The 11,439-nt window shown below is 37.4% G+C and overlaps 1 protein-coding gene across 3 annotated transcripts in view; it reads right to left on the bottom strand.

Moving 5' to 3' along the window:
• Positions 1-1,688: 1,688 nt before the first annotated feature.
• Positions 1,689-11,439, bottom strand: part of LOC138709374 (leucine-rich repeat-containing protein 24-like) — a 651,569-nt gene continuing 641,818 nt past the window's right edge. For all 3 annotated transcript variants that reach the window (XM_069840108.1, XM_069840107.1, XM_069840109.1), the window contains one exon: positions 1,689-9,298. In XM_069840108.1, coding sequence (XP_069696209.1) covers positions 7,184-9,187 — 2,004 coding nt within the window. In that variant the 5' untranslated portion in view covers positions 9,188-9,298 and the 3' untranslated portion in view covers positions 1,689-7,183. The remainder of the gene's footprint in view (positions 9,299-11,439) is intronic.

Raw genomic sequence — 11,439 nt, 5'->3', positions numbered from 1 at the left:
TATAATACTTCATGCATAAAATGTTAAAAAAAAAAACAGATTTATTTCAATGGCCAATATCTCGAAACAGGTTTTTGGCGCTTGCTCTCTTATTGCGTAACTCCGTCCAATTGTAGATGGCTATATGCTACTCTTGAGAATGATTTGGGAGCCTAAAATTATTTCTGACAAAGCATGAAAAGAAGCAGCAGCAGTTTATTCCATTCGTAGCAAGACTTTTTGTTTTTAATAATAGCCTACGTCATAATATAACAGCACTGTACAAATAGCATCAGCTCAGAGGTAACACAATATATAACCGATACTAAAATGTGTGATACAAAAAAGCCGAAGAATGAAAACGATAAAAGCTGAATCAACCATACATTTTTAGTAGTATTGGCAACAGCAACATCTTCGAAGTGCTACACTACAATATGTACTCGTAATTTTGAGATCAGTTTCAATTATCCGCAATTTTGATTAGGAAAATCATGTTATGTTAATTTAAAAAAGTCGATTGGTTGCAATCAATTTTAGAAAATGATTCACGTATTCTAACAAACATATACAGTAGAGTCTCGATAATCCGAACTACGTTAATCCGGAAATTTGGTTAATCCGAACAAAATTATTTTAAGAAAAAAACTAAATTTATTGTAATAGTACAAAGCAGCGAAAAGCAAAAATGTATAAATTCACTCAATTTCTTTTACTTTAAAAAATTATGAAAATAGCACATTGAAGGGTAGTTACAACAATTAGTGTTTTCTATACATAGGTAAAGGTATCCCCGTAACATGTCATGAAGGCACTTGGGGGCATGGAGGTAGAGCCCCATGCTTTCCATGACCTCGGCACTAGAATGAGGTGGTGTGGTCGGCACCACGCTCTGACCGTGTTTCTGTACATAAAATCAGTATTTTTTTGTTGTAATGAAGTGAACCTGTTGGTAGTCGTTCTAAAAATAGCAACAGGATACTCCCACTACCGTCTCTCAGCGCTCGTGCATTACAGGAAACATTTCGGTTAATACGAAAATCTTGTAATCCGAATGGGTCTTGGTCCCAATTAGTTCGGATTAACGAGATTCTACTGTAATCATAAAAATACCAGAAAAATTATATACTAAAATAAAAAATATAATTAGCCTAGTGAAAATTATAAGAATATATTAACAAAAACTGATATCAACATATTCAAAGTGTTTTAATGTATTTCAGAGTGTATTAATCGTAGAATCACATACTTAATCGACTGCTCTTAACAATTTAACTAAGGAAAATAAGGACGTTTGTAGGAAATTTGTAACTAACGTAAAATTACAGAATAATGGCAGAAAGAATAGTGGCGTGCTAATTATGAAAGTATCTTCATTAAAGAAATGGACAAGACATAAAACAAAAGCAAACATAATAATAATAATAATAATAATAATAATAATCATCATCATCATCATCATCATCATCATCGTCCTTGTAGGTATTAGGCCTAGTGGCCTGTTACGGCCTCCGTCCATCTTTAGTTTCAATAGGTGACTTAAATGCAAGAGTTGGAAACATGATAATAATAATAATAATAATAATAATAATAATAATAATAATAATAATACAAAACAAGAAACTTTTAACAAAGGCAGGCGTACTAATATCGTCAAAGTTTTTAATATTTCATATAATATGTTCATAGGAATTTTAATGATATGTAAATTATAGTTTGGATGGCTAAATTTATTATTAACCATAAAATCATAATCGTTGAATGTTAGTAATAAATATTGGAAGAATAAATCTTACGTTGGTACACTCATACTTAAACAGAAGCGACAGCAGAAAGGTTAACAAAAGAACACGTGATGGGGTTAGTGGCCTTTCCGATTTATTGTTTGTTAGTATTACATCTCTCACTGGTCCTTAACTATGATACAGAAAGGTTCAAGAACAATAATATAGTCATCACCCTGCAAGTTGATATACACTGCACCCAAAATTGTCTTACTGACAACTGTTGATAATTATATTCAAGTACAACTGATCTGTTTACTAAAAACAAAAAAACGTAGGGAAAGGAAAAACACTCTTGACTAAATTATTTTCAGTTACTTTGAGGAGGTAAAAATATCGTGCGAAGGCACTCGTCATTCTTTTGTTATTTTAATGTATATATAAAGTTTAAATACAGTATTACACGCAAGCTCTACTTCGAAAGTCTTCATAAGAGAGATTAAACACTCATTGTATGTTTTCTTGTTTATTTCAGTAAAGAGTCAATTGATCTTCTCTTTACATTGTTTCTAATGTACAACTTCTTGTATGTCTCTTTCATTTCCAGTCATGTGATCAGTTCTAATATGTAATTTTCGAAGTATAAAATCCCGAAAATGACAGGACAATTTGTATCCTAGTGACGTTCATTATTCTATTTCCTGTTTTTAAGTAAATCAGAACTTGGAAATTGTCTGAATATTTCAGGATTGAAGGGTTTTACTCGTAGGGCTTGGCATTCTGAGGTAAAATGCCAGAAAAAAGCCAAATATATCAAATGGCTTGTAATTCTGGATATTATAAAACAGTAATCCCTAAAATTGTTTTTGTAATTTCTATTCATAAGTGAAAATTCACTTAGCATAAATATCTCACTCATTCAAACAGAATATTTCCTACAATATTTTCCTCCTTTGATAACATAAATATAATTAGGCAGCAATACTTCGTTTTTTTTATTTTTTGTCACGTAACTTCCAAAGAATAATTACATCCACTTTCTTAAATTGCTTCGCAATACTTTTCCATGTCTTAAAATTGTACGAGAAAAAATAATTTCTGATATATATTACACATTATTTGCACTAACTTCCTGCAAAATGAGAATATACAGGGGTGCCTGGAAGTGAAATATCCTTCCTAATTGAAAGGAATGATAGGGTAAACTTAAATAATATAAAACCTATATTACGTTTTTTTTTAATGCACGGTTAATTGGAAAATTACGTTTGTAGTTTCAGCAGATCGGCAACATCGCCGCTAACACACTATACTCGTGATATAGATGTAAGAGCTCAACGAATTCGGTGTGTCTCGTTAGGTGAGCTGTTCTCCGGCGCGACGTTGCATCATGCACTGACTTGAAATTAGAGGTTTTTAAAATTAAATTTACATGAAAATCGTCCACGCGATCGAAATACGCCAGAGGGCTGAATGATTCTTTATTAGATTTCCTATCGATATGGACAAAAATCACGATCCTACTCGCAATAGTTACCGGATAAAAGGTTGTTAAACATTTGAGAAATACTTTTTTTTTTTCTGAAAAAAAAAAACTATTAACTTTCCATCAATATGATGATATAGTTTTGGCTATTTCACTTCCAGCCTATATACTTTATGTGACAAGATTCAAGTTTAGGTGCATAAATATTTTTCCGTTAACTATTAGTAATATTAGGGGTGCACCTTCACGAAAAATATCAATCTTCTGTTTTCATTCTTAAAAAATATCTCGCAAAATTTTAGGGACTTGCGCCGATTAGAGCACTTGTTTTGGAATCATTTTTAAACGTGTGCGCACTTCAAATACCCTGCAGTTCTTACTGTTAAACTCCATTTTATTGGTTTATAGCTTTTGCAATTTTGCCCATGATCAAAATCTATCTTCTCCTACAAATTTTGCATTAATTTCGTTCACGCCTTCCTCAATCTATACTGTATGGAAATTCGCACTGATATTTCAGTAGGATTTCAAATGATTTTTTTTTTAATAATTTATACAGTTGTGGCAATTTTTTCGGATATGAGCTACAATTACATGAACAATTTTTTTAGACGAAACTAACGAGCACACTTAAAATTTACATGTCAATTATTATAGGCAGTATGTTGAAGACAACAGTAAAATTTCTGTTTAAAGAAATAATCTTATATGAAACGAAAAAAAAATTACTTTTATGATATTTTTAAAAAATGTACAAAATATTTACCAACTGATCTAATCATTTCTATGTATACTATTCATACGCCAAGTAATGTGTATATAGAAAATGGAAAATGAAGGTCAAATATTTTTAAAATTTAAAATTTCTCTTAGGTGTATCATTAATCATAAATCAATCTACCAATAATAAAAAATAACATGGAGTTTCATCACAAATTCTTGGAGTTGTTACATCGAAAAAATATCTCTCATCGAATTTCCCCAAGTACACCAACATCGTCGTTCGTTCCTTTCCTTTTTATAAAAGAATTTAAGAATTTATATTAGAACTCAGGGAACGCATTTATAGGGTTATTCTGGATCATAATATGTTGCATTTTATCTCATTCCTAAGAGTTTATAATTTATTTACCTTTTCGATAAGTGCATCGCTCGACTTACGTAGACTTCAGTTCTTCAGCATTCTCACACTAAACTCTAACGTAGCCAAAGTACACATAAGAATACGTCTAAATCATCTAATTGGCCTAAGCAGATGTAATGAAGTGGTATGCAGGTATTTTCAATTCTTTCGTAGAGTACGTTATATTTATAAATATACTGCAAATAAACATTTTACGCACAGTGATTTAAAATAATATTAAACATTCTTTTAAACATTAAAGCTAAAAAAAATATTATTCAAGTAAAAAATAATGTCTAAAATAGACATTAAAAACCAGCTTTTCTGACTTTATGACAATAAAGTTGTAAGTATTTTTGTATCTCGTACTGTTTTCATAGTTGCCTCGTTTAATATTCTTCCTAACATTCAAATTCTTGTAACGGTTAAAAAGTTAGTTTATTCTGAGCATAAAATCACAAATTTCATCGCATTTTAGTAAAACGTTTTGGAAAGATAATTTCCATATTATACACTCTGTCACAGTTACGTTACATGTATTTTCTCTTTGACAATTTTTTTTTAATTTTTCAAATGCCCCGTCTTGATTAAACATTTTCAGTTATTAATGTTTATAAAACAGAGAGGCTTTTTTATTTAATTAAAATGCGCCGGTTTTCAAATTTGTTTACATTCTACATGTTTTCTTTCCGGTCTACCAGGTTAACAATTCCACTATCATATGAAATCAATTATCAAAGGAGGAATGTCAAATAATGTTTTATTCAATTTTATATAATATGTTTTGTGTTTACTTTAAATGTCATACGTATTGTCAATAATGAAACAAAAAACTGCGCCCAACTTCACTTTTTATAGCGAAATGACAAGCTACAAGAATTAAAATTCAACAATTAAAGAGAAACGTACCAGTTAAGGTGTTGAAGTACCTTTCCACGTTACCTCGGAGTACCAAGATCACAGTTCGAGTCCCTGCTTGTACCAATACAACTTGTCGTCCAAATACATTACAGATGGGGGTTTCGAAGAAGATATAATAAATTTTCTTCTCGCTGGCAGAAAAAAAAAATTAAAAAAAAATTATTATATCATCGTTATGACTTCAGATTTTACAATCCCCTAAAGTATTTTATGTTCTGTAAAAATTGGGAAAGGGACTTAAATATGCAGGTCAGTAAAACAGTCTCTGGCCATGCTTCAGTCCCGAACAACCACACTCGATAAAAGCGTGACTAAGATATAGTTTCGAGGTTTACACTGCGATGTTACACCCACTCTAGAGCTTGCGATCCTTGACATTCTGTCTCTTGATACAGGCTGACTTCTGTCTTGTGGCCGAGATATGCGCATACGTAATCAAAGGAGGAGAAATGTATATAAAGTTATGGCTTGACACTAAATATTACGACATGCGGCGTCTTATTTTCTTTCATTTTTCTCGTTCTTGTGTTTTACATACGGGAAATAATTTCCTTTTAATTCCTTGAAACAGTACTGTAGACTGTAACACAATTTAAAATATTATTCTTGTGAAAACGTTAACAATTTTAATAGATAATAATACCGGAAATACAATTATATTCAAAGCGTAATATACATTAATATTAACATTGGCAGATGGATTTAAATGAACATTTTAAAATTAAAAAAAATATATTCGTAGATACATTGCTCTTTGCGGACGACCAAGTTTTAATATCCAGTTCTGAAAACGGGGCACAGAGGGCTCTATTCCAATTAAATAATATAAGTAAACGTTTTAGCTTAAATATTTCAATTAACAAAACAAAAGTTTTAGCATTTAGAGGAGCAGATACATTAAGAGCCAAAATTGTCTTGGAAGTAAAAATTATTGAACAGATAAATTGTTTCAATTGGGTGCAACATTTCTTATATGAAGAATGAAGATATTTAAAACAAGATTAATAAATTCAGCTATGTATGCGGTGTCATTAATAGATCCCTAAAAAGTACTAGAAAAGAAACAAAAATTAAATTTTATAAGGTAATGGCAGTGCCAATGTTGCTTTATGGGTCTGGATTTTGGATCCTTACTAAAAAAGAAAAAGAAGAATAGAAGCAGCAGAGACGAAATTTCTGAGATCTGTAGCAGGTTACACCTTATTGGATAGGAAACGAAATGAAGATATAAGGGGGGAACTAAGCATTTTTGAATTAATAGACAGAATAAAACAATATAGAAACGATTGGAAACAACATATACAAAGAATGGAAGCAGACCGCATACCAAAACTGATGATGAACTGTAACCCAATAGGTAGAAGAAATGTTGGTAGACCGAAAACAAGATGGGCTCAACAGTGTTAAAAAAATGTGACCGGAACGAGCCTTATAAGGCTTAATCCATGATGCTGATAATGATGATGATGATGATTAACATTTTAATCTAAAATAAATAAAACAACATGCCTCTTATATAATAATATTTTTCTTTTATATTGCGACATTTTTTTGAACTTACAACTGAAATGAATGAATTCATAAAATTTATATTAAAAACGAACGAAGAAATAAATTTATACTAAACTTATTTTTGAGCAATTATAGCTGAAAGAAATGTTTTATGGAAATTTATTGAAATTTATCCCATCTTTTGCAATCTTCTGAAGGAAAGTTGATTTCGATATTACAGTATTTTAACGATATGTCAAAATTCTATATTGAAATTCTATCTTTTTTAGAATATAATTATGTAACACAATTTCGAAGCCCTTTACCTGGACTCGTATGCTTTGCTTCTTGGACGTATAAAATTCTAATTATAATTTTAGGATATCGATTTCATCCCACCTCCTTTCCAAGACTCGCGCCACAAGACAGACCAGCCTCTGCTACACCGATCACCGCACTTCACAACGCCACGTACTCTGACGTCATTGGGGTGCAGAGCGGGGGTAACGGCGGAGGTGGAATATCTTCCACAAAGCCAGGTCTCTCGATACTCAGGTCCGTATCGGGAAGTGACAGAGTCGAACTACCCCCGGCCGTTACCCTCGGCCCCATATTGTCGTACTGGGGTCCCCCTGCGCGCAACAAAGGATCCACTGCAAGGTCCTTAGCCGGCCTTAGATGCCTGCGTGGAAGAGTGGCGTACGACGCAACACTGGCACTTGACGCCGAACTGCTAGCAATATCGATGGGGCAGTACGGGGCGTCGGGGCCGGCTGCGACGCTGACGCTCGTCGTAGCGGCAGTCTTGGAGCGGTGAGGGATGTCCAAAAGGTCTGGATACCGCTGGCCCTCCGCTGTTGGTTCCTGACTCACTGAAACGGAGATGAAGATATTGCCGAAAGCCCCGGCCGGGAGGAGACTGGTGGAGAATTCTGGCGGGGGTGGAAACACGGCAAGAGTTCCGGGGTAGGCACCCCCTACAGGCATGACGGGGGCTTGGTCGGCCGCGGCGTGGCTCTCGATTGTGATGTGAACTGGCGGCTCGCAGAGTTCAAGCGGTATGGACTGTGACTGTTCAAGAAGCTCCATCTCGGGCTGAGAACCCAGACCCTCGCAGCTGCCGCCTCCCGAGGGACGCTCCGTCGTCGTAATGCTGACATCCAGAAGTTTCTTTTCCTGCTCAGTGAAGCTGACACTACCCTTGAGCTTGGCTTTCCGGCGGTGGTGCTTCCGACGCCGGCGCTGACGTCCACACATGCAGCAGCTGCAGACAATGGTGAGCAGCGCCGAGCAGAGCGTCGCGACGCCGCCCGCCACGATTCCCGCCCATAGCAGCCACGACTCCGCCTTGCTCAGCGTCGTCGCCGTCACGACTTGCGGCAGCAGCAGGGAAACATTCCTGCTCGCGGATCCTCTGGAGTTGCGAGCCACGCAGGAATACTCTCCGGCGTCCTGCTCTGTCACGTTGTACACGCTCAGGTTGGTCCACTTCTCTCTGAAACTCTCTTCCTCCTCTATGACGTACACTTGCTCGGGATACGATGCATTGCCCCCAGAACCGAGAGGTCTCCCATTGAACAACCAAGTCACTTCCGGTTCCGGGTCACCCCTGACGTGACATCGGAAAGTGACGTTCCCCCCCGCTTCCTCCTGCACCATCTTCTCCCCCAGCGTCACCTCCGGGGCGCACGCAAAGTCACGAGGAGGCACATCCTCCCAGAAACGTCCGGTAAGGGCGTCCGACTCGGAGCAAGTCAGAGAGATCGAGTACAGGTTGCTGCCGAGCAGCCAGTTCCGGAACCCGCGCAGATCACAGTCGCAGCGCCACGGGTTCCCGTCCAGGACCAGCGTCTTCAGCTTTATTATTGGCAGGAAAACCTTTTCTGACAGATGACGTAAATCGTTGCCTTTGAGGTTTAGGGACTCTAAAGTCGGTACCAACACGAAGGCGTCGACATCGATATGCCTTAGCTGACAGTCCTGGAGCTCCAGAGTGCGCAGGTGGGGCAGAGAGGGAAACTGATGCTCGAGCAACTCGGTGATTGGGTTGCCGTTTAGAAAGAGCACGCGTAATCGGTCATTTCCGGTAAAAGTTTCTGGATGAATTTCTCCTACTGCGTTATCCGACAAGTCCACCTCGACTAAGATCTTGAGGTCGCGGAAGGCGTCGCGATGTACTTCACGGACGCCGGCGCCACGCATGAAGATGCGCTGCAGGTTAAGGAGTCCCACGGCTCGGAAAGCGTCCTTGCTGAGGTAGGGGATGTCGTTGCCTCCGAGATCGAGGACCTGCATGTCGGAGTTGAGGGAGTTGGGCACGGCGGTGAAACCCGCCTCCCGGCACAGGGCCGTCTTCTTGCCCGACGTCCACTTACAGTGGCAGGGCGCGGGGCAGTCCGTCCAGTCCGGAGTCCCCGTAGCCGCCCCCAGAAGCGCTAGGAATAGCGCCCAAACGGCAGCCATGCTCCTCCTCCACGCCCTCCTCACGCGTCGTCATCTTGCGGGCCGGATTGCGGCGCCCTGCTGCATCGGGGCCCCGCGCCGCCTGCTGGAGCCCGCGTCCAGCCAAGCCGTCTGGAACACGGAGGATAACAGTCCATTTAGCAATAGGGAAAGAACAGTAGCCGAATAGTCACACCGATTGAAACAATTTAACAATAACTACAAAATAAATAAAGCAATAATTTTGGGGTAATACACGATTATTAAGCACTACGCATCAAAGAAACACAAGAGATCAATATCATAACAGCTCATCGGCGGATGATGAGATTTATAGCTATAATCAGCCTTTTTAATTGGTTTAATTTATTATGCTTTTTCAATGAATGTGATAATGCAAGCGAAATGAGTCCCGGGTCCAGCGCCGAGACTTACCCAGATTTTTTTCTTAAGTTTTGAAGGAAAACCCTGGAAAACCCTCAACCAGGTAACTTTTCCCAACCAGGTTCTGAACACGATCCGCTCGTTTCACGGTCGGCCGTGCTAGCCTTACTCCGTGTACGACTTATATATTGACATACACAGTATTTTTAAGTCAAATCGTCACACAACGAGCGGACTCAATTGATGTAGGCCTACTAAATTATTTCATATTTGTCATCAGTTTTAAGGACTTTTAAGAAATTATTTCTGTTGAGTAGGCTACAGTATTTAATGTTATTTTTTATGTTTATTATTCAGTATATTATTGTAACTGATCTACTGGAACCATAAAACTTAACATGTTAATAGCCTATATTTAAATTCCTGTTATTAAACAATAAAAATGTAATATAAAAGTGACTACAAAGGTCTCATTAAATGAAAATATTTTATTATCTTATACAATCTGTGTTCAGTTACTCGTAGTTTTTCTCATGAATTTACAATGTTAAAATAACGTTGTCTTGCGTTATTTTTTATTGGGTTATTTTACGACGCTGTATCAACATCTCAGGTTATTTAGCGTCTGAATGAAATGAAGGTGATAATGCTGGTGAAATGAATCCGGGGTCCAGCACCGAAAGTAACCCAGCATTTGCTCGTATTGGGTTGAGGGAAAACCCCGGAAAAAGCCACAATCAGGTAACTTGCCCCGACCGGGATTCGAACCCGGGCCACCTGGTTTCGCGGCCAGACGCGCTGACCGTGTCGACTTGGTAATAAAGATAATTATTTATACAGAGTGGATTGAAATAATCCTGCAGGTTGAAAGGGACTATAGGGTACACCTAAATGAACAGAAAATCTATATTAAGTTTTGTGATTAAATGCATGATGAATTACAGTACAAGTAATTTGGAAGTTTCAGCAGTCTGGCAACATCGCCGCTAACACAGACCCCTTTCTTCTCGTAATACGTGTATAGATGTAAGAGGTCAATGAACTCAAGCCTGTCTCCCACCTTCCTCTCTGGCTATGACGTTTCAATCTGGTTGCATCGTACAATGGCTTGAAATTAGCGGATTTTAATCATTAAATTCACACGAAAATGCGCCGCATGAAGTTAGTCTACGCTACACCTGCAAAGAGATGAGATGATAATGGAGATTTGTTGGAATGACACAGCGTAACAGAGCTTCCTGGACCACGAACTAGTCCAACACAAGTTATAAATCGGATTATGCCGGGGATCGAATCCGGGTCCACAGGATTATAAGTTCAACGCTGTAGCCACTAAACCACCATGGTGGCTAATCAAAATATAAAATACTATTAATAATTTTAGCTGTGTTATTCATGAAATTATTATCTAAAACTCTTTATCAATTTCTGATGACCTCGACCAGATGAGTTACGCAATAATAGGCCAACCGACAATTTGAAAAAAAAATGAGATATTTGCACAAATCTGTTGATGGCAGGTTAATTTATCTCGGAAAAAAATCAAGAATGCGATATCTTAATTTTGCTGCTATTTATAGGCCTAATTAAAAATTCTTTATTGCATAAAATTAATTTATTTATTTTGCTTTGAAATATTAATTGAACTGCTAGTCTCTTATTAAAAATCGGTTAGCCTGTTTTGGTATTATTTGAGCTATTTTTTTTGTAATAGTATGAATGTTATAATATTTCTTGCATAAAATGTTTCATAAAAAAAGAGATTTATTTCAATGGTCAATATCTCGAAACAGGTTTTTGGCGCTTGGCCTCTTATTGCGTACCTCAGTTCACGTCATCACACATCTCTGTACACAAGTTCTTTCTCAATAGCCATGGCCCGCTCATGG

This window comes from Periplaneta americana, chromosome 11 (assembly GCF_040183065.1).
Source record: "Periplaneta americana isolate PAMFEO1 chromosome 11, P.americana_PAMFEO1_priV1, whole genome shotgun sequence".
Classification (NCBI taxonomy): Eukaryota; Metazoa; Arthropoda; class Insecta; order Blattodea; family Blattidae; genus Periplaneta; species Periplaneta americana.
The sequence above is the reverse complement of the archived record's forward strand: the minus strand, read 5'-3'. Positions and strand labels throughout refer to the sequence as shown.